The 24,698-nt window shown below is 37.0% G+C and overlaps 1 protein-coding gene across 5 annotated transcripts; it reads right to left on the reverse strand.

The window, feature by feature from the left end:
• Window positions 1-10: 10 nt before the first annotated feature.
• On the reverse strand, window positions 11-22,300 carry pacsin1b (protein kinase C and casein kinase substrate in neurons 1b). 5 transcript variants are annotated; one of them, XM_046866693.1, is made up of 10 exons: window positions 8,535-9,964; window positions 6,955-7,081; window positions 6,619-6,775; window positions 6,248-6,483; window positions 5,109-5,267; window positions 4,115-4,290; window positions 3,604-3,724; window positions 3,227-3,360; window positions 2,822-2,996; window positions 11-1,747 (listed from the first exon to the last, which is right to left on the reverse strand). In XM_046866693.1, the coding sequence occupies exons 2-10, from the start codon at window positions 7,012-7,014 to the stop codon at window positions 1,736-1,738; spliced, it is 1,230 nt and encodes a 409-aa protein (XP_046722649.1). In that variant the 5' UTR covers window positions 7,015-7,081; window positions 8,535-9,964; the 3' UTR covers window positions 11-1,735. The 5 variants fall into 5 exon arrangements, with proteins under 5 accessions (XP_046722649.1, XP_046722507.1, XP_046722430.1 ...); XM_046866551.1 differs by lacking the exon at window positions 8,535-9,964 and adding an exon at window positions 22,176-22,300 and having other exon boundaries at window positions 13-1,747; window positions 2,818-2,996; XM_046866474.1 differs by lacking the exon at window positions 8,535-9,964 and adding an exon at window positions 14,050-14,180 and having other exon boundaries at window positions 13-1,747; window positions 2,818-2,996.
• Window positions 22,301-24,698: the final 2,398 nt, after the last annotated feature.

A 24,698-nucleotide genomic window follows, 5' to 3' on the forward strand; every position in this document is an offset into this window, starting at 1 on the left:
TTTCATCGATTTAATGTCATTCAGTTTTAAATAGTAAAGTTCATATAGTTAGACATGTACAAAAATCTTACATTTATGGTATAGCAGTTATTACTCCATAAGTCACTAATCAAATACCTTGTCATGTCATGTATTTCTTGAATGCGTTACATATAATTACAGTATAATGACATATAATTAGCATGAAAAGCAGACAAGAACTGTTCAGGACGTTGTAAACACCAGGCCCAGAAAAGCTATTGGAGCAGTGCTCCCTAGTGGTGATCTTGGACATGGTGGTTTTCTGTTCTGCTGTGATCTATAAAGCCAGCTAGAGAAAAGTTAGACACACCACACTGTTAATTCGTGAGAGATTAGGCTTTAATTTTAAACCAAACAGTTGAACAGTCATCACACCGGCATTAGAAGTAAACCCGATTATACATAAGCTTAAACACACTCAGATTTTGCCGATGTTCCCGTCTCAATGCCCTTAGTATTGGCCAAACACAACAGATAAGGTTTTAAAGTGTTGAAGGGAATATTTTTACAGAAGTGCTACTTTTGCTAATACTGACTAAACCCTGCTGGCAATGATCATTTAAATTGCAATATTCATTGCAAGGTGCACTGCCAACCTTAAGATAAAGTATCACCTTCACGTATTACCTAGTACATTTTACCCTAAGGCATATGCATATGTCCTTTATACGTACCAGTGCGAAATTTCATAATACAAGGACATTGGCAGAAAATGGTTTTCAATGTTATTAGGCACTCATATCAAGAGTTTTAAGGATAAAAAATAATTTAGGTTTTGACTGTACTGTTGGTTTCATTTAAAAATGTGTAAATGAGAGCTACATATTAAAGATACACTTATTTCGTTTGTCAGTGGGGATGTTACCATGACACTTTTGCCATAAAGAATGTACGGCTAGAAATTGGTCATTGAAAAAGTGCTTGCTATGAAAGCATGAGTGTTTATGAGACTTTGCTTAGTCTAGTGGGACTTAATGACAGCACTCGTAGAACACAAACTTATGCACATGAAATAAACTGATTAAAAACAAGTGCCACAGCTATACAAACCTGCAGACTGCATTGCAGGTTGAAGTAAAGTGAAAACACTAACACATGCCAAACAATATGTGACCACATTATGCAGTACATACAGAAAATATATCGCACATTATATAAACCTATAATCAATAAATAAGAGATAAAAGGACATGTAAATGCATGTTATAACCCAGGTAGCTAATAAACCAGGGCCAAAATTAGGAACAATAGTAAAACTGTCACTACAACACCTAAAACAAATAAAATATACATATTGCATAATGCTTTGCTATGCAAGAGTTCATGGACTGCATTATATTAATATCTTACAGAAATACAGGCTACAGACACAAAGGGATGTGAAAAATAACAGTGCATGTGGGAATGGTTCATTTCTGATAACCCAAATCTATTGTGTAGATGAACAAAACAGATACAGTATACTTTTTGTACATTCAAAGTTTCCATCTCTTCAACTGTTAGGATGTATAAGGTTCTGTTTCAGGGAAAGTCATTGGAGTCTCTGGTTATGTACAGTGAGCAGTACAGTTTTTTAGGTCATTCCCGAATGAAGACAATTTTCCCACACAAGGCACTTAAATGGGCTCGACGTAATTGGCTGGGTACAGTCCGAGCTGACCGTTGTCCAGCCGTCCCTTACACCAGCCTTGGTTGTCTTCATCTTCAAGTTTAGTCAGTTCATCACCTGTTTGGGAAGAATTAGCTTCTTAGCTTTCACCTCACGGATGGCAGATGTACAGGGTAATGTGACAAGGACTTCCATATTTACAAAATAACGTCATTTTTTTATGCTTTGGTTCCACCTTGCTACTCTCAGGCACCATCGCCATGATTTTATTATGATTTCAATGATTTTACAGTTGTTCTACAAATATCAGCAAGTACACATTAAACTACCGTACATAGGATACACATATCATTACAGACTTAATAACTGCCCTGACAATGCTATTATAGTAACTCACAGAAATTCATAGTTAGAGCTGACTGGTTTGAGATTTCAGGAAATTTTAAACATATTCTTAGACACCTCTCAAGTCACCACATCTAAAACCAGTCAGAACCATGTCTGAATTTCCTGTACAACATCACTGAGCCTAAAAAGCATGTTAATGGATCATAACACAAAGAAGCCTATTGCCCTTTCAACAAGGTTTGCATTTAAAATGGCATACTCATATCAACTCTGTGTTGTGCTCTGATCACAAAGGAAGAACATTAAACTAGACACCATATTTGACACTGTATTTGACACTTGAAACTGTAAGTGAAACTGTAAGCATCAAAATATCCAGGTAATATAAGCAGGCTAGATAACAACTCGGTAATTGTGACAAGTACATTGGTTTGTTCAATAAGGTTTATTTTCATGGCACAGGGTTTCCCCCCCAAAAAAAGTCAAATGAACCCCTTCAACATCCCCAACAACTCAAATTATGGGTCTCAAGTAAATATACTGAAAATGTAATGTTTGTTGAAAAGTGTGTATTTCTCATATTTCTTTTGCTTTTTTTTTTATCTATACAACTGCCGTTACATTTTGGCTTAATTATATTAATTATATATGTCAGTGCTATGTGTCATTAGCACTGCTTTACCAAACCTCTGCAAAGGCACTACAAACCCCTGGTTAAAAAACTCTGATGTAACACTTCTGCAAATCTTAAGAGACCCACAAGTAGCTTGCAGTAGCATTTTTCCACCAGAGAGGGCCCAAATTCATTAAGTGCCTTAATAAAACTGAAAACCTCTCACCTACTCTGAAGCTGAGCTCATCTTGTTCTTGTCCTTCATAATCATAAAGTGCCCTGACTCGCACTCCTTGGCTTTTTTCCTCCTCAAATGGGTTGGTGGCTCCATTGGTCTCTGCAGCTGCCTGCTCTTCATCCGACCAATCTCCCGAGTATGCCTGGTTCTTTTCATAACTGCTTACGCTGAGATATCAGAATGACAAAATGGAAGCGTTACAAATACAAAGGAGGGTTGGATTTGAGTAAATGAACAAATCAGGAAATGGTAGACAAAGTAGCCACTAAATTTACTTACTTTACCACAAAATTTGTAACTCCTGATTAGTCAGAAATTCCAGTCATTGCTTTTACCGAAACCCTCAAATTATCCAACCTTTCACTCTAAAAAAACAAATGAAAATAGTGATCCGTACCTGCTACGGTTTTCAACCTGTGGTGATGAGTGATTATCCCCAGCAGTCATGACATGGGTGAGTGTAACAACATCATGGTTCTTTTTCAGTTTTTCTTTCTTGTTTATAGCGTGGCTCAATTCTGGGTTATATTCCTGGAAAGACAGAGTAAGAATATTTTAATTCAGGACATAACAAACCCATTCAAAATGACACTCACACCATTTATCCTCCCAAATCAACCCTAAGAGTATGTTTTTAGCAATGCAAAGGAAACCTGAAGGAATGGTCCTTCACAATTTTTATTTAAAATATTTAATACATTTATTTTTATTAGGACTAAAAAACTCACACGACCACTACAAACAACTTAATTTGGAACTACAGCAATATTTTACCTCAAACTGTGGCCAATTCATGTGCATGCCTGGGCCATGGTTGCTGCTGAACCACCTGAGGTCTTCTTGAGGACTGGCAGATGTGATAGTTCGTTCAAGCTCCCTGTAAATTGTGGCATAGCTGTGGAAAAAAAAAAACAGGATAGTTATGCTTTCTCTCTTTCCTCTGGACCTAAGGACATTGTTAAGCCACAAGCACAAAAGACTGGGTAACTCTGCTTGGCAAAACTAAACTTAGATTAAAATCTGTTTTTAAATCTTACTGATTAACATCTCATTGCTGAATGTATGAATCCTGTAAAGACTTATTATCATTACATTAATGTAAACATGCTGAGAATATTATTCACCCATTCTTATCTACATTAGCATTTAATATTTCTAGCTGATATAGCTCATTAACAGAGAAGAGAACCAGGTCGTGAATTGGCCAGAATAGAAACTAATTACATACAAAGACATATCGACATTGGTGAGAAAGCAGTTAAGCAGAGCTAATCTTTAGACTGACCTTTGGTTCTCTGTGAGGTTAAGATGGCGCTTGATATCCAGCAACGCCTCCCTGTTGAAGGCCAGTCTTTTCTCCTCAAACTGCTGGCACTGTTCAAACACCAGCTCCATGTTTTCCACATACTGTGGCGTACAACTTCTCAGCTCATCCAGAGCCTTCACATACTTCTCTTTGGCCTGCAATAAAGCACAAAAACACCTACAACTCTACATACACTGTGTTTGCTTCTTTTTTATGACTGTGAATGATCACAGGCACATTTTCAGTAATGACATCATCACATGTCATTTAAATCATTTACATAAGCAAAAATGTATACCACATATCACTCCCTTTACCCAATGACCAGTTCTGACCAGTCTGCTCAGATGACAAATGGCTATTCTGGTAATTGACCCAGGAATCCACAGGTAAGTTCGGAGCCAACCTAAGGAATTACTACACCTTGTTACCATGACTACAACAGCCTGAAAAGCTATCTGCCATTATTGTCTATCTTTTATAACATGGATGATCAAACTTAAATTTTGCCACGGCATCCTTTGCACCTCTTAACATTCATTGTCGCTGTTGAGCTGTGCTTCTGCTTTACACTTTGATCTTTTGTGTGCAATAGTGATGAGCTATTAGCGCTCCCTGTTAAAGTTGGCCTCAAGGTCAGAGAATAAAAAGCAGCAATTGATAGCACTAAAGCATTTGTCCTATTTTGTGTGTGAGGGAGTTGTAGGTTCTTTCAAGCTCTGTACATAAATGCAGTGTTTCAATCCTTCAAACCAGAGTGTTTTAAGAATCGAATAAAAACTTTAAGGAAAATAATTTCCAGCAACCCCAAAGATGTCAAAGTAGATTACAAAAATTGGCAGATTAAACAGATTGTTTGTCTACTAACCAATTGCATACACTGTGATTAAAGGCTTTGACAAGCACACTTGCACAACGTATATGTATACATATGACAAAATACGGTTCTCTTCAAGTGCATTGTCCCACTTACCTTCTGAACTTCACTTTTGCATTTGTCCAACTTTTCTTGGAACTTCTTCTGCTGCTCGGCAGTGGTAGACGATGCTTCTCCCTTGCTGTTGGCTTCTCGGCTAGAGGCAAGCTTTTCCTCCTTGCAGGCAATATGGTATGCTTTCTTTGCAGCCTCCACCTAGCAGGAAAGACAAATGTCTTTTTAAATTCACAATTCATCTTTTATTAACTGTGACTAAACAACGCTAAACCCCTGAATTCCAGTTAATCCAAATCAGCAGATGGTGATGTGACTTGCACAGGGAATGGGTGCCATGGTTACAGGTAATAATTGAATTAACTGACATTGTTAACATCATGTTATTATGTAACAATGGCCATATTTAAGCTTAAGGACAATTAACAAAAGTAAAAAACATACAAAGCCTAATCCAACTAATAATGCAGCTAATAATAAACTTGTTTTGTAAATCAGAAAGAAAATGTTTAATTAGAAAACTGTGGCACAACTAAATATTCATGTAATTATCCAATCAGCTATTTATGTGGCAGAAAGGAAAAGCAAAAAAGTCATGCACATACTGGCCTGCAGCTTTGGGGCAGTCAAACATCAGAATGGGGAATAAATTGGCCATGGCATGATTGTTGATGCCAGACAGACTGGTTTCAGTATTTTTATTGTATATATCAACTACTGATGTGCTGGGATTTTCATACACAACAGTCTCTGGAATATTCCCATGGCTTTTAGAACATGACAGTGCCAATTTTTGACAATTTATCAGAATTCTTAAATGTTCAAAACATACCTTTGAGACTGTGGTACATGTTAAAATGCTTGAATCACATCATTTCAGCATTTTAACATGGACCAGAGTCTCAAAGGAATTTTTCGAACATTTAAGCATTCTGAAAAATTTTAACCATTTTTAGAGCAACAGTACGCCCTACCCAGTATTAGTATACCATTAGTAAACTATAATATGGGGTATAGTGTTCTTATAATAATGTTAGAGTACATTGCTAGAATAATTATTGCTGGAGTACAAATACAAAAGCTTTAGCAAATAAATTTGTAAATAAATCTGTATAAAAATGTTTGTAAAAACAGTGAAATCTTTTACCAAATAAAATCAATTAAATAAAAATGTTCCTCACCTCTTTAAGCTTTTTGGCCCATGGTTTCTGAGCCTTTCTAAAGCCTTCCTCTGCTTCTTTGGTCTCCTTAAAGCTCCCCATGATCTGTTTGTGGTAGGAGTCTTTCTGCCAGTTTTTCACTTTCTCCAAGTCTGCATTTAGCAGAATGTTCCTTATGTCCTGGTGAAGCTCGCTTACCTTCTCTGTTTCATTCATCACTGAAATCCAGGCTCTCTCTACTGACCCATACTGTGGCCCTGGGACACAAACATAGATAAATATATAAAAGTATAAAGTATATAAGATGATAGAGCTAAAGTCTACATTGGAATTAAATACACTGGTAAATAGAATAAATCTACAAGCCATATAAACCTTTGACTTTTTAGTACCTCTTTCCACTAGCTGTCTCCATCTCTTAGACCAGTCTGTTAGCTGCTGTGAATAGGCCTTCTCTATTTTGGCACGCTCTTGTATGCAGCTCATCAGGTCGTTGCAGAGCCGGTGGCCATCGTCAATGCGCTTTACTGTTCGCTTATAATTCCCCACCTGTGATAAAACATGGCTGGCATTGTTTTTATGAGTAAAAAAAATTAGAGTATATATATATATATATATATATATATATATATATATATATATATATATATATATATATATATATATATATAAGAATAAAATTATATCAGTTGTTTTGAACACTAGGTTAAATGAAACAAGGGACCGACCTCCCAGAAACTGTCTGTTGTCTCTTCATATGCCAGACTCTCATCGTAGATTCCCGACATGCTGTGAAATTTGGCGGAAAAAACTCACGGCTGAAGATAAATGCAGCAGAGCGGATCTCACCATACACTGCAAAATAAATTAAAAGCACACTGTGAAGAGGAATCACAGTGTGTGATCATCCTTAAATAGACAGCATAACTTATTCAGTCTCGCTTTTAATTAATTGTCATCATAATGAGATGTGTGTACTTAAGTTATTAAGATACAGTCTCACATTGCACAGTTCTTTAGTAATACACAGACAATCACTTGTTCACAGTGTAATCCTAAACACTTTGCCTCAGCTTTGCTGTTTGATCTCCCGAAGGTTCCTTGATTTCTGATTCAGAACCCTTTAGGCAACAGAGCGTATCAATGCACTCATAAGCACTAAGCATACAGTGTTATTTTTATCCACATACTGAGTAAGCATGGCTGAGATGATCTGACATAAAAATTAGAGCTTGAGGGCTATGCTTACTGTAGTACATGCTGTCATCATGTCACAATAACAATCTGTTGAAATGAAAAGTGTGCTGTTATTAAAAAAAGAAAAAAACACCTTGTGTTGTTTTAGAGAGCGTTTCCTGTATATTAGCTTCCAGACTAAGTAATAAAACCGGTCTCAGCTGTTTCAGAAAATCTGAGGATGAAATTCAATTATTTAAAATTGACAGGACAATAGATTTTTTTAAGGCCAAAGAGGAGGGTCCACTCTGTTGCCTAACATGGGGGGTGCAGCACTCATGTTTAATAGGGGACCAGTGGGGGAGGGACAACACTAGCATGTCAGTTGAAGACAATATGGGAGCACACTTTCAAAATGACAAACGACATAGAAAAATGAACAATAAAAGAGTTTGACACTGTGTCTGACCCCTTTTCTTGAGTAGCTAAAACAATATAGAGGAACCATTGCATGAGTCGAAGTGTAGCACTTTTTTCGACCCTGTGTCTGATTAATCCACTCCAATGGACCAAAGGCTCTTTTGTTCCGTAACTATGCAAGTCCCGATGCCACAGCAGACAAAAGGGCTATAAGCATGGCCAAAAAATCTTGGCTAATAACTATCTTAACTCATTGTAACTGAACAAATCTCAATCTTGAGCTACAAGCAATAGATATATATCAATTTTACTAAAATTCCTTCATATAAATACAAACAAATGTTTTTTTTAACAGAAAAAAAATTACAAAATGTGCATCTGAATTCATTCCATGGGTCGTGGCTTTCTCTCAGCACAAGTACATCCCTTTATAAACAGATGCATGACAAATGCACCTACCTAACCTCATAAAAACATTTCCATAAACCGCAACCACACGCATCTGCATGCTGTCATTCACCCACAATTGTGGCTTCACTTCACTGAAAAACAAAACACAACCCAATAGATTCAATGCATCCTACCCAAAAGTGTGTCTGCCAGCATCCAAGGTTTAAATGTTCTAAGCCAACGCCACAGAAAACAAGCTGAAAAACAAAGCAAAACTGGAGTGCAACAAGACAGCAGCATCGTGATGACAATAACAGCTTACCTGCTCTCTTTCATTAGAACAACCCAGGAGCAGCCTTTAGATTCCACGCACATGTGGCTCCACTCACAATGCAAAGTCAAGCGTTTATTATTCTTATTCTTTTGTGCTGATATTATTTATATGCTTATCAACCTCATACAAACGCACACGGACCAAATCCCCTCCATATGGTTTAGAAACGTACAATGTGCTGGCTGTGTGGGTGTTGCCGTGTGGTGTGTGTATGTTTGAGTGTCTTTGCATGTGAATGGCAACGCGGGAATCCAATCACATTCTGCTTGAACAGTCCTGACAGCGAGGGGAGGGATGGAGAGTGGAATAGAGGGAACGGATTATTGATTTAAAGAACTGTATAAATGTAGGCATTTGAATTTTAGACTGCCTTTGACAATTCGCTCACTATAACCAAACATACACTTTTCTAACCAAATTAAGTTCAATGTTTTAAGCACAACCGCTGGTGAACTCACTGTGTCAGTTATATGAACTATTTATATACCAAACTGAATGAAAAACAACAATGTCAATAGAAATAAAAGAAACGTGGAATCTTTGTTCATTTCTGACAAACTGCAAGAGGGTCAATATTCATTTAACCACTTATCGTCACTAACCGCTTGATCCTGATCAGGGTTGTGGTGGATCCGAGGATTACTATCAAATGGAAGATTGGACGAGTCCAACATAGGGCACTGTACACACATTTTCACACACTCACTCATACCCATAGCTGATTTAGATCAGAAAGATTTCTAAGGTGGGAGGAAACTTAAGAACCTGGAGTATTGTGCTGGAATTGGAGTCTATACTGGGAACACTGGGAATGAGCCAGGACCACGCACATACATAGGACACCAATCCAGTAACACCTTAAGTTTATTTTACATTTCATTCACATTTAAAAGGAAATTGGTAAGGACTTCTTTGAGATAACGTATCTGATTCCTGAGATGTTCAAAGTCTGAAATAAAATCATACTGTGCCTTATCTATATACAATAAAGTTATGACAGATTAATAAAGCATGCGGTTAAAACACCTCATTATCAGGACAATCTAAAACTTGACAAATATCATCTGGTGCTTGCATGTTGACCTTTAGATAAGAATTCAGATCATATCAGCCTGCAGAATGTCTGTCTGCCCCGTACTGCATTGCACTCTATACATCACTCCATGTTAGGAAATAGCAACATAAAAGATATAAAACCAGCCAGTGCAACTTTCTTAAGGATACTAGCCTAACCAATTACAATATCACAGCAATCAGTGCATGTCTGCATGTACATGGCTGAGCTTTAACAGTTAAAGGAAACACTTTTTCTCATTCCTGTATGAAATGTGCTTACAGAGGACAAAATTTACACTGTTGATGTTCACAAATTAATAATAATAAACTGTGTTAATAAAAAAAACACAAGCAATTGTATATGTTGTAGGGCTGAAACGATTCCTCGAGTAACTTGAGTAATTAAAATACAAAAATTATTTAGTTTCAGTCCATTTAACTACACACGAAGCACTGTGTTTTACCGCAGACCATTATTACTAAACTCTGGACTGCTCTTGGGTCGCTTATAAACGTGGCGTACGCACCAACCGGGGCTGGAAACGTGCGTACATCACTTTCCATGCAAAGGTTTTGCTTGCAATCTGTTTCGGCAATTCCCCTTCTCGCCTTCTGAGTTTTCCACAACGTGCATACGCAGAGCTCAGAGTTTTAATTACAAGTGCGCACTTTCTCGGGTCAAGTTTTATTTTATTTTTATAAATCACAACCTTTCATGCAAAGGTTTATTAATAAGATGCCTAAACAGGGAAACACAGAAGACTCTGCAGAATGAAAAATGTGGGAACGGAAGGAAAACAGCGAGGGGCGAGGAGAAGATTCAGGTTAACGAATACAACAGAAAGTTTCCAAAGTTTGGGATAATTTAAAATTAAAACATAAAATAAATACTGTACAGTGTGTTTACCCTTTTCTAAAGTAATTTGAAATAGATTTTAATATTTTTTATTTATGATTGTTTTTTACATATTTTATTTGCATTTTTATGTAATATGGCAATTAAATGCACTAAATGGGTTTAGTTTTCGCAGATATTTTTGTACGAAATTTCACAAAAATAAAATGTAATTTTTTCTAAAAAGGAAACAAATTAATTGTTCATTTTAAGAGACCCGTCTAATTTTTTCATGTATATTTAGTATTGCTCTTAAATGAAGAAACAGTACTTATCCGATTATTCGATTAATTGATGGACCAAACAGTAGAATAGTCCATTAGTTAAATAATCGATAGCTGCAGCTCTAATGTTTTGCATTTCTTCCCCCTAACTGTACCGAAATTGAATCGAACTGTGACTTAAAAACTGAGATATGTACCGGACCGTGAACCCCCCTGCTGAATACCATATCATATTTTACAGTATCCAAGGCTTATTGGTATTGACTTTGCAGCATGAGTAACAAAAGTAACAAAAGATGGTAAATGAATTTGTTGGGTAAATGAAAGATAATGCAATGATTGATTGCTCCCCCAGCATAGTAGAGCAAAAGCCACTACACATTTCACTGCATGCTTTTTGATAAAATTCAACTCCACAGCAAGATAACACTCTTAGAAGTGTGCTTACTCCTTCAGGAAGCCACAGCAAGAAAAGAAAACACTACTCAACTAACATCTCTGTAAAATATTAGACATATTGTTCTGTATTGGCGTTTAATAAAAAAAAAGCCATTTCCGGTGGCTATTTCCATTTACTCCATTTCCAATCATTTTGCCAGGAATTCAACTCATGCACATACTGCCTTTCTGAATAGTAGGAAGGATGACCTTAAAACAACAAAGCACACTAAAATACCACACTTTGAGTTTCATTAATTTGAATCTTGGAGTTATCACATTTGAAATGTTAGTTTAAAAAAAATAAATGCCTGTTCATCAGCATCAGCAAGACAGATCTAATAATCTATTCAACAACACATTGCCTAAACTTCACCAAGCATCCATAGCACTACAGTCAGGGTCATGTGTTAAGGTCATGGAGGAAATAACCCTAACCCTAACCATTTACATTCTCAGTCTGTTTGATGACTGATTATTGCGGTATAAAAATATTACTAGGTTAAACATTTATTTTTATTTTTACTTTTCTATTTTTTTTTATATCTGTTTCATTTCAGTTAGTTTTAAAGATGAAGAAATAATTCTGATAAAATTGTATCTTTCCAAAATATTTCATTTAATCTAAAACATTTAACATAAAGATTTATTAGAAGTATTGTTTTAGTTTCTAATCTCTCAGGTAAACACTTTAATATTGTTTGTTTGTCAAAAGATGGGTCACATGATGCACATGTATTGACTGAATTCATAAGGCAACCTCTCTCAAGTAAAGAGTCACCACAACACAATCTCCACTGCAGCAGTGATGTGAGCCACCGATCACTGTATCCCAGGTCAGCTATGCTGCTGCGAGTGTGTCCAAGCAGCACCTGTTCCAACTAATGCCTCATCTCTGTGTCAAAGGGGTATCGCGTTTGCTACTACGTTACCTCCCAAGGCCAGGATTAGATTTGTAACCTGTTCTGGTTTCACAGTTACACTAGAGGAGGAAAAAAAATCAACAAATGTATTATTAATTTGAACAGAATTTCAAAGAACAGACTGGCCGATGCTAAAGAATGACACTTTCTTTAAGGGGTTCATTACTTCCACCCACACAGTATCCACTCTCCTAGATATAAATCTGTATGTAAATTATTAATTCCTTTCTGTTACCTGATAAGTGAAGCAAACAACTCCAAAGAAACGGTTGTCAGGGTTAATTTCAAGGGGTTACAGTTCTTATTATTCGAGCTTTGGAAGCCATGTTTGCTTTCCACATTTGATTCTGGGCCTAATAAACATTCTTAATAACAATAGACTCCTCGAAAATACATTTTACAGTAGCAACATCTAATGTAGTGAAGTACTGAAATAAAATATTTTAATGATCCACAAATTCAAGACTGAAACGGAAACTATAAAACAAATGATCATTATTAAATGTATTATTACTATTTTTATTATTTTGCAAAAAGCTAACACACAAAGCATGAAAATGACAAACCAAGAAGAAAAAGTAAAAAATCTTGGTGTATCCTTGGTGTAAACTGATGCTACAGTGTTGAGACTATGACTAGATCTTATTTATTAGATCAGACATCTTGAAGAATGTTTTTTAGTAACTACTATGAATTATTCATTATTAACTATGGTAAAAGTTATGCAAATGCTGGATGAAAGTCTGGATCTGTTCTCAGAGGTCAAGAGGTTACTCAGGCACTAGATTTAACACACCTACACATTCTGAATAGTCTTAAAAGATGTTTATGAAGTCAGAATTGGTTACCCGATTTCATTCTATTTTTGTAAAGAAATGTTATTGACGCCTTTTTATCAATAAAATTACTGAAGCATGTTACTGACCCTTGTCCCGTATTGCTTGTAGAATAGAAATAATGCTAAAACCAATTCCAAGACAGAAGCTTTATTTTCCTCAAACTCATTACAATATTGAAATAGTAAACCTCTACATTAAAATACTATATGAATATAATTTGACATGAGAATCACAGACAATTTTACCATTTTGTAACATCCTATTAATGTCATAATTTCAATGGCAGTGGTATTTGGGAAGTGGTAGCTAAGTGGTAAGACACTGGACTTCTAATTGGGAGATTGTGAGTTTAAAACCTAGCACAACTGAGCTGCCATAATTGGACCCTTTAGCAAGGCTATTAACTCTATCTGATTAGATCATTTATGTCACTCTGGATAAGGGCCCTGGCAAATTACATAAATATAAATAAATGTTCACCTAAACTAATAGTCTGCATAATGAGACAATTTAATGCAAAAAGCTTATCATTTATTTGTGTAGCTGCACAATAAAAAACAAGACTTACAGAACAAGAGTACATGAATCTGTAAATTAGTAGACTATACTAAGATGCTTGATCTTAACATAAATCATTAAGAGACCAAGCGAGCAAAAGCGAAAGAGAGAAAGAGAGAGATTCACAGCATGAGCCCAGGCACATGCTGTTTAGATGCCTAGTTAATCAATATGTTACTAATTAAGGCAAACCTGATAGGTGACTTAAGATTAATAACCAGCAAACCAATTTCCTGAACAGGAGATCAAACATCATAACACCCTTGGGAAAACTACTTAAATGTCAGAGTGAAGGTTACATATTAACTGGAACATTACAAGGGAAATAAATTGCTGGAGAAGCTACCCAAAACCAACAACATTCAGCACATATGTCTGAGTTATTTGCCTAAATACAGAAATCATATATGATACAACAAGCTGTAATGATCTGACTTATGATATAAATAGTATTTATTGATGATTAGTTCTTCACAACTTACTTACAATGAAGCTCCTATGTATTACTATCAAAGCCAAATGTATGGACATATTCGGTTTCAATATAATTATGGAGAAATGACACCTCACCTGAGGATTGTAGATTGAGAGAAGAACAGTGCAACAAGCTCGTAAGTGATACTAGTTTTGGTATACCTGGGATACATGAGAGTCTGTAACACGGTATAAAGCCACACCTCGCTGTCAAGTGACACAAACACACCCACACATACACACAGATATAAAGATCGGACTTTGACAATCTTTTCAGGGACCATCAATACCTGGCAGGCAGGCCAACAGACCACTCCTAGACATTAATACTGACACAACATCTTATAAAAACATGGCTGAAAGGGGAACAAATGCTTGTATTGCATGTCACATGTTAACACCCCTTATATATATATATATATATATATATATATATATATATATATATATATATATATATATATATAAACTGATATTTATCAGTGTGGTTTGCTGATCAACGCGGCCTATGACATCAGCGTGGTTCATATAAAATTGCAATAAAACAATTTACTATGCATGCAGTAAAAGACGTGTTTGAAAATTTACTTGTGTATGTGTCATGGTGCTGCTTAACTATGAATGGTCATATCATCTCAGAAGACTTGTACATAAATAGAATTTTGTCACAACTTGAAGTGTCCATAAACATGGCCTAGAAATGTTTATTATCTGGCCTTTCCTAGAGTAAAACATTCCAGTAGTTAAGGTTAAGGTGGTTTAAGATGTTCATGATAACAGGCATGAATGCTGAACAATAAATAACAATTAGCAAATATCATTGACACATCATCATTCACAATTTTTGATTATTTAGTGTTACAAAATGTGTAAAATCATGCATATTACACATTGATAATAGAAAACAGGAAGTGAAAGAGCTAAGCAGCATAAAGTGGATAGTTTCCCCTCCTCATGCTCTTTCAGGGAGTTTTTCATTAACACTTATCTCTGTGTATATGCAGTTATAAATAGCTGCATGAAAGTCTATAAAAGGGAATGTTCATTGCCTCAGGGTGGATGCTGCCATATTCATGAGCGGATTGAGAGCAATTTAAAATGATGGTGTATTTGTGAATATGCCACTGATGATAAGTTTCCTCAATGGACACATGTTCTTAGCTCTATTCACTACCTACAGCAGTGCAATACTTATATCAGACAGTAATACAAACAGCGATGTTCGCTATGGTCCTTAATGTGGAACGTATGTGAGAAGAGGCGTTAAGGTGAGGTTAAAATAATGTAAGGTAATGTTCATAACAAAAACCCTGGTGCTTTCATAATTTTTGATCATCTTCTTCTGAGGTTAACACCCACCTCTTCAGATTTTGTCCACACACCAGCCTGCAGTCTACTACACCTTTTCACTGCATGCTGACTCCTCAATGTTTTTTAATGTAGGCCATGACTGTAGAGTCGTCAGCAAACTTTTATTTAGCACCCTTGTGAATCAGCAGCCTGGACTGCAGTGGGTGGGGCATATAGCCATGATGGAGACCAGTGTTCTGCACTGACTAAGGTCTCCCATTCAGAAAATACAGAGCTGCATCAGGTTAACACTTTTTATCTTTGTGAGATTAAACTTTTTTTGAAACAGGGTGAGGTGAAAAGATTCAGATATGACTTCACCGATGGAGTATATAAGCAATGTGCATAAGATTTATTGTTGAAAGCAAATGTTTTCAGTTGCCTCATTAAAGATGACAGAATATCTCTGTTCTCTTCAGCATGAAGATCATTTTGGTTTTGGCCGTGATCTTGAAGCACACACAAACTGAGGTAGGTGTTAAGCAGATCAGCATATCCTCTGTGCACCAAGCCATGTATATTGCTGGAATCTGCAACCTTTCTTGTTGATGTCAGCAGTAGACAGGCAGGACACCTTGAATTGTTTTCCTTGCAGTTCTGTGTTTCAAGCCATGTGCAAATGCTGTTTTTGAGAAAAGATCATCACCATTGTACACATTTGGTGTTATGTAGTCAGTGAAGGCCTGTCACATGTGCCATCTGAACAGATAAAAAGCTTCATGAAAAGTAACATGTAATTGTCATTGCTAATACTAACATGAACATGAAAAAACCTACAATGTGGTTTTAATTCAGTTTCAAGGATCAAGATTTGCTTATTTTCTTTTTTTATGTACCAAAAGTATTTAGATTATATAAATGTTGTAGAATATCTCATATTATATTTATGGAAATTGCTTATGAAATTTTTTGGATTAGTGTGCAACACTATCCAGTCATAGAGGTGTGTAAAACCATGTACAGACGTGAAAATAAAAGAATACCTCTTTGAATTCCGTTTTTTTTTGTATCAGTATAATAATAAATTCAATTAAATTAACTGATCACCTAGAGTGACAAACTCTATTAAAGCCCAAGTTTGAACACTTTGCTGATATGGAGCATTCAGGTGTTAGCACAATGGCAAAGAGAAAAGTCATCAGTAATGAGAAGCAATTGTTTCTGCCCATCAATCTGGGAAGGGCTATACGGCTATTTCCAAACAATTTAAGGTCAGACATTCTACAGTGAGGAACATTATTCACAAACGTTCACATCATAGCAAATTCACCCAAAAGTCAGACCGTGCAATGCTCAGAAAAATCTCAAAAAGTCCAACTTAGACTCTACAGGCGTCTAGGTGAGGTTCTACAAGCAATATAATCATAAAGTGCACGATACATAAATTTACATTTTTTATTCAAAATTAAAATTCAAAGAAGGCATACTTTCATTTTCACATGACTGTACATGGAACAGCACAATAATGTTCTATGGTCCACAGTTGAAAATGATACACAGGCTGACTTTACACATCTCAAAAATAGCACCACATTCTAGCTAGCTGTTATGATTATAAGGAAGTACAAACTGAGATAAAACTAAAAATGAATTATAAGTGCTCAACAATGTTGCAATTTTGCAATAAGTTACACATAATTTTGCAGTAATACTATGTGGCCTATTCGGTCATTACTCCCTGTAACTAAGATACTGAGTGAATCAGCTGTTCCTCCTTAGATGAACTAGATATTTCTATATACAGTATATTGCAACACATGCACACTTTTTTATTTTGTATTAACCTGTGTTTATTTCTGAGCATCTCATTATCTTTTTAATCAACCTTTTTATCTGCCTACAGTAAAATATTGTGTTCACTACCGATATTTTGACAATCTGCTTGCCTCTGGATTTGTTTAATAAATGGATTGTGCTTGTATCCTGCTCTGACTGGGTCAGAACGTCTCCAAAACTACAGCTCTTGTGGGGTGTTCCTGGTCTGCAGTGGTCAGTAAAGTGGTCCAAGAAAGGTACAGTGGTGAAACGGCAAAAGGGTCATGGGCAACCAAGGTTCACTGATGCCATGGGTAGCGAAGCCTGGCCCGTGTGATTCAATCTAACAGAAGAGCTACTGTAGCGCAAATTGCTAATGCTGTTAATGTTAAAAGTTAATGCTGTTTTAGACCATCACAATATTAGGCAGGTGATCATAATGTTATGCCTGATCAGTGTAGGTGTCTTAATACATACTTGCACATAGTGTGCTTTTTACAGTAAAGGGAAAGCAAAAGCATTGTTAGCCAAAACTAAAGGTTCCAAAGGTTGTAGAAATCAAAAACAGAAAGTAACATAGACATAAATTTGTTTGGCAACATGTGTCATAAACCAAGTCAGTTCTTGAACGCATTTCATGCTGTTATATTGATGCACTTCAAGTGTATGAATCCATAGTTCTGGCAGAGACAGAATGATATCTTTAGGAATTTTTTTTAATGAGTTGTTGTACTGTGTGTTCAGTCTTTACTAGAAGAGTGCATGAAGAACAAAGTAAAGTGTGTTTAGACATAAAATTGTCCATTATAATGAGCTGCTACAATCACTCTTTATATTTCTATATGCCAAAATATTTGATTTGGCACATGTTTTTACGCTGGATGCCCTTCCTAACGCAACCCTCCCCATTTATCCAGGTTGGGACCGGCACTAAGAGTGGCTGGGGTTCGTTCCCTGACCGGGGATCGAACCCGGGCCGCAGCGATGAGAGCGCTGCATCCTAACCACTAGACCACCAGGAATCCTTAAACTTTCTTTGTGCTTCTAAAATGTGTATATGCAGTCAGAATTATTCAACCAGTCACTGTTCAGCTGAACGCTGGTTTATCACACAGCACAGTAGAGACACACATTGTAGACAGCTTTTTGGAGGACAGTACAACAGTGTGTTCCTTTACTTCAGGAGAACCAGAGGGGATCACTCATCATTGCAAATCAATAGAGCAACAGTAGAGAGAGTCAAAAGCTCCAGGATTGTTGGTGTGACCCTTCCTGGATTCTCAACACCACTGCCTAGCAGGTAAGGCTCAGCACCCCTACTTTATACAGGGGGGTTAGACAGCAGCCGGACCAGAATTGGAAACTGCACAGTTACTGGCCAAAAGACATTGCAGTGACTTGTGAGAACATCCAGGTTTCTCTACTCACCATAGTAATCTAGTAATATAGTAATAATAATATAGTAATATTTGCAAACCCACCTGCATTGTGGATGACCCCTCCCACCCATCATATGGACTCTTTCCACTTTCAACCATCTGATAAACGGTTCCAACGGTCCTTCCCCCATCATCACAAAAGTTTCTTCCACGACGCACCCTACTACCTCCTAACCACTCATCTGGGCTAGCAAAAGAGCTTACCCAGTATGACACAATTCCTCTGCACACTGCATTTTACAAAGCAGTAATACACGCTTTCTATTTAGAAGACTTTTTTTTGCTGTTAATTCTGCTTCTACATTTATTGTAGTTACACTGCTGAGCAGTGAACACTCCACTGTTGCAATAACTCACCCTCACAGCACTGTTGTCCTATATAGTTACTGTTCTATGCACTGTGTATCTATTCTGCTGTATATTCGCTGTCCTGTGTATTTATTGTTTTGTGCACTTATTATCTCGCACACCCCTCTTACACTGCTGTGTGTTTGCACTTTAATCAGTTTTCGGATACTGTATTGCTGCTCACTTGGGAAACTGTCCTGAACATTTTTTTTACCTTTTTGTTGTAGACACACAAAAGGTGCAGCAGAAATATAAATAAGTCCAAAGCACCTGCCTTTAAGTTCTTTTCAATGACTGGATTGTCTTTCAATGCAGGAAAATCCATTTCGCCTCACATAAAGAATGACCAATCTGCTACTTCTACTGCTTGACTAGCCTTCGGGAAAACATTAAAAAACACTCAAGGCTAATAGTAGTTCGAAAACAATTTTCTTAGATTTCATCTGCATTTCTTTTACACCCTAAAGACGAATTTGCATATCTTTCTTCTTATAAACTAACAAAATGCACTTTTTGAATAATCAGTAGTAGTTGAGTAATCTTACTGTGTAGTTGCTATCAGTAATGCACATTTAAATGTATAATATAATAAGATGAGTGAAATAAGTGATTTAATGTTTTTAAAGAATTTAAATATATAAAAATGAAATTTTAGGGTGATCATGATCAAAACCGGTTAGAAACAACTCCTGGTGGTATACAAAAAAATTTAATAAAATAAATGATGTTTCATCTAGATTAAATTTGTATCAAAAAGGTAAATAGAACCACAAAAGGAGGCTGAGGTAGAACGATTGATTACTGTTCAAGTCCCAAGAGTTTCATTCAAAATGCAGTAAATAACAATGGGAGACTAAATTAGTTTGGCAATCCTGATAGTAGACGATTCTTAAATCAGATTGCAATAAATTTGAATAGAAAATACTGCTGCAGTTTTGCATCATTATTTACATATGATTAAACGGATCTGATTATGAACTCTATTATTAAATGGTCTTCGTGCAATTTTCAAAAACCTGCACTAATCTAAAGATGGGAAAAATCTCATTAAGCATGTGTTTGATGTAATAATGTATATAATAAAATGCTTTAAAGCAACACGCAGATTTTCCTAACAGGCGAGATGAATGAGATGCAGTGCCACACCTACAATTACCACCTTCAGTTGTTGACATGGTTAGATGAAAATCAGCATATGGGAGATTATAAAAGGGACAATAATGGAAGTGGACCACTAATCCCCTGAACTCAATCATTCCAGACTTAGAAATGTTAACTAAAATTACTGTACAATGACACAAGGTGTTAAATATTCGTAGTTCCTGAAATTAATAAAGCATACAGGTCAATAGTAGAGCTAGTACCATTTAAACCTTTTTAGTGACGCTGGATCAGCAGATGGCTTGGTGCAATTGAATTAAACAAGCCACAGATGTCTAAAGACTGAGCAATTGTCCTAATTGCCATTTATTTTCTCCTGGTGACGCTTATACTTACAAATCACAAGGGTTTTTTTATTCCGATTGCTGCACACGAACAGTATCGTGAGCCTCAATGTAATACAGAGCTCTCATTTAATTGGTGTTCATTTGATTGAAGTGCACAATGGTTAAACTGCTCAGCTCCATGGACACTTGTGTGGTTCATTTGCTACTACAGCTTACATTTTTAATTGTTTGTTATCTTTAAATATAATACTGAAATTTATTTATTCATCTACAGTAACTGCTTTATCCTAATCAGGAATACAGAATATATAAATACATCCTGGATGGATTGCCAGTCCATTACAGGGCATAATTGACATTTTTTTACACACTCCTTCACACCCAGGTTCAATTGATCATAGAAAATCCACTGCTTGTCTTTGGGGTGGTGGAAGAAAAAACTTAATACAATTAAAAGTAATTGTATTAAGTTTCTCAAGCTCAAGATGGAAACCATGGAGCTGGGAGGCGGCATCGCTACCTGCTACTCCAATTTGTGGCTTTTGCATTACCAATATTAGACAAGCTCACAAATGCAAATGAGAATGACTGATGAGAAGTTTAATGTTAGAGTTTATGTGGTTTATTTTGTAGAATGATGTATTTGTATTAGTATAAGTTAACATTTGGTACGTTTTAACCTTTGTACACAGTTCCTGGTGCCATAATGTCTTAATATTGTTATACATCTGTAATCAGGGTCAGCATAGTGGCACAGTTGGTAGAGTTGCCAGCTCTGATCTTAAGTCCTCCAGCTCGTTAAAACAACAATTGGGGCAAAGTAGTGTCTGAAGGGGTGTTTTAAACATGCTCACTGGAATTCATTTCTTCTTTTTAGTACGTACAAGATAACAATAGAACCTAATTCGATCAGGAAACACAAGATACGCAAAAGTGTGCACAAAAACAGGCTTACATTAGCCATAACGGTAAAGCTCACTATTTGTTCTTGATGAGCAGCACATTAATAGGGTTCAGCACACAAGGACATTTTGAAGACTAAAAGGTCTCTTAAGGGCAGTTGAGACTGCTTTTAACAAAATGAGCCTTTTTTTGTGAGCCTCCACTGGGATCTCACACACACACACACACACACACACACACACACACACACACACATTTGGTCTTTTTATACTTGAAAGCGCCATCCAATGACATCATTTTTAACACAATTAATTAATGCAGTTCCTACACCTAAGTCCTATCCTAACCCTACCTTAGATAGCAAAAAAAAGAAAAAGAAAATATGTTGCTACTTTCCTACCTTCATTTTTTTTCCTTTATTAGGTTGCAGTTTTTGCATAAATAAATAATAAAACGAGCACATTTGGCTGATAAAAAAAAAAATCTCTGCATTCTTGTTAAGACATTTGGGACCCACTAGTACACTTGCACACGCACGTGCATAATGTTTGTATACAGTTCTAGTCCCTTAATCCAGTCTTCTCACATAGTTATCATATGCAGTAATACTTATACACTGAAATAGTTATGTTTGCATGACATTATAGTTGCAAGTTTTAAATAAATTAACGAATAGACTCAGTGGCAAAACTCAAAGGCATCTTGTTTAAAGCCCGTTAATAATTTATAAGCGATATCCCCTTACAGCAGCATGCATCCTGCAACTCCAGCCGCATTTTTACAAATAAACAAACTAAAAAACATTAAGCACCTTTCTTCATGCACTATAACACACGCACTATTATTCATGCATGCTCTTTTTATCGTGGAAATACAAGAACAAGCAAAACAGCCAACGCGTTTACAGTGACAGCAAAGCAGTAGTGCTCATGGCCAAGCACTGCAACATTATGAGTAATAAAACTGCTTCACAACCTACCAGAGACAGAACAGACTCCAAATATTCCGATTAATTCCGATTAATACAAAATACGTTTTTGTCCCTCTTGGCTTTGATAGACAAATCAGCGGAAAGAGAGGACTACAATGAATGCAGTGCGCTATGGATAGAAGCGCAGGGGCTTATATGGAACAGCCAATCACAATACTGCATCTGTTACATATTCATGCACTTCATTAGCATGAACTCCAACATTGAGGTATTCATTGAAAATTCTTGAGCTGGAGGAACTATTTCCTTCCATCAAACTCTAAACAGATGTTCAAGTTGTACAGGCTCACAGAAAAACTATTCTTTTTTAATTGTATTTAGAGGATAAATATTGGACTTCTGTCAATATCTGTAATACACATATACATCCCTTTCTGTCTAATTCTTGTATACACTTATATATATATATATATATATATATATATATATATATATATATATAGCTTTGAGAATGTTTTTGAGAAGTTTATAGAAGGTCAGAAGGAGTTGCATTGTGTGTTTTTGGATTTAAACAAAGCATACGACAGAGTGCCGAGAGAGGAATTGTGGTATTGTATGAGGAAGTCAGGTGTGTCAGAGAAGTATGTGAGGGTGGTGCAGGACATGTATGAGGACAGTGTGACAGCAATGAAGTGTGCAGTAGGAACGACAGACTGGTTTAAGGTGGAGGTTGGATTGCATCAAGGATCGGCTCTGAGCCCTTTCCTGTTGTTTGCGGATGATATCGTTATTTGTGGTGAGAGTAGGGAGCAGGTTGAGAAGAGTCTGGTAAGGTGGAGATATGCGCTGGAGAGAAGGGGAATGAAAGTCAGTAGAAGTAGGACAGAGTACATGTGTGTAAATGAGAGGGAGGGCAGTGGAGTGGTGCAGTTGCAGGGAGAAGAGGTGATGAAGGTGGAGGAGTTCGGGTACCTGGGTTCAATAGTGCAAAGTAATGGAGAGTGTGTTAGAGAAGTGTAGAAAACAGTGCAGGCAGGGTGGAGTGGGTGGAGAAGAGTGGCAGGAGTGATTTGTAAAAGAAGGGTTTCTGCAAGAGTGGAAGGGAAAGTTTATATGACTGTGGTGAGACCTGCGATGTTGTATGGTTTAGAGACAGTGGCATTGAGTAAAAGACAGGAGCTGGAGCTGGAGGTAGCAGAGCTGAAGATGTTGAGGTTTTCGTTTGAATTGACGAGGATGAACAGGATTAGAAACAGGTTTATTAGGGGGACAGCGCATGTAGGACATTTTGGAGACAAGGTGAGGGAGGTGTGATGGTTTGGACATGTGCAGAGGAGGGACATGGGGTATATTGGTAGGAGAATGCTGAGAATGAAGCCACCAGGAAGGAAGAAAAGAGGAAGGCCAAAGAGTAGGTTTATGAATGTGGTGAAGGAAGACATGCAAGTGGTTGGGGTGAAAGAGACAGATGTAGAGGACAGAGGGGTATGGAGAAGGATGATCCACTGTGGCAACCCCTAATGGGAGAAGCCGAAAGAAGAAGAAGAAGGAACTTCCATTTAGAAATCATGGAGGGGTCTGAAATTGTCACCGTAGGTGCATCTCCACTGTGAGAGATATAATCTAAAAAAAAAATCCAGAAATCACAATGTATGATTTTTTAACTATTTATTTGTATGATACAGCTGCAAATAAGTATTTGAACACCTGAGAAAGTCAATGTTAATATTGGGTACAGTAGCCTTTGTTTGCAATTACAGAGGTCAAATGTTTCCTGTAGTTTTTCACCAGGTTTGCACACACTGCAGGAGGGATTTTGGCCCACTCCTCCACACAGATCTTCTCTAGATCAGTCAGGTTTCTGGCCTGTCGAAGAGAAACACGGAGTTTGAGCTCCCTACAAAGATTCTCTATTGGGTTTAGGTTTGGAGACTGGCTAGGCCATGCCAGAACCTTGATATGCTTCTTACAGAGCCACTACTTGGTTATCCTGGCTGTGTGCTTCGGGTCCTTGTCATGTTGAAAGACCCAGCCTTGACCCATCTTCAATGCTCTAACTGAGGGAAGGAGGTTGTTCCCCAAAATCTCACAATACATGGCCCCGGTCATCCTCTCCTTAATACAGTGCAGTCACCCTGTCCCATGTGCAGAAAAACACCCCCAAAGCATGATGTTACCACCCATGCTCATCATTCTTCTTCCTCCAAACACGTTTAGTGGAATTATGACCCAAAAGTTCTATTTTGGTCTCATCTGACCACATGAGTTTCTCCCATGACTCCTCTGGATCATCCAAATGGTCATTGGCAAACTTAAGACGTGCCTGGACATGTGCTGGTTTAAGCAGGGGAACCCTCCGTGCCATGCATGATTTCAAACCATGACGTCTTAGTGTATTACCAACAGTAACCTTGGAAACGGTGGTCCAAGCTCTTTTCAGGTCATTGATCAGCACCTCCCGTGTAGTTCTGGGCTGATTTCTCACCTTCCTTAGGATCATTGAGACCCCACGGGGTGAGATCTTGCATGGAGCCCCAGTCCGAGGGAGATTGACAGTCATGTTTAGCTTCT

Source organism: Silurus meridionalis, chromosome 1, assembly GCF_014805685.1.
Source record: "Silurus meridionalis isolate SWU-2019-XX chromosome 1, ASM1480568v1, whole genome shotgun sequence".
Lineage (NCBI taxonomy): Eukaryota > Metazoa > Chordata > Actinopteri > Siluriformes > Siluridae > Silurus > Silurus meridionalis.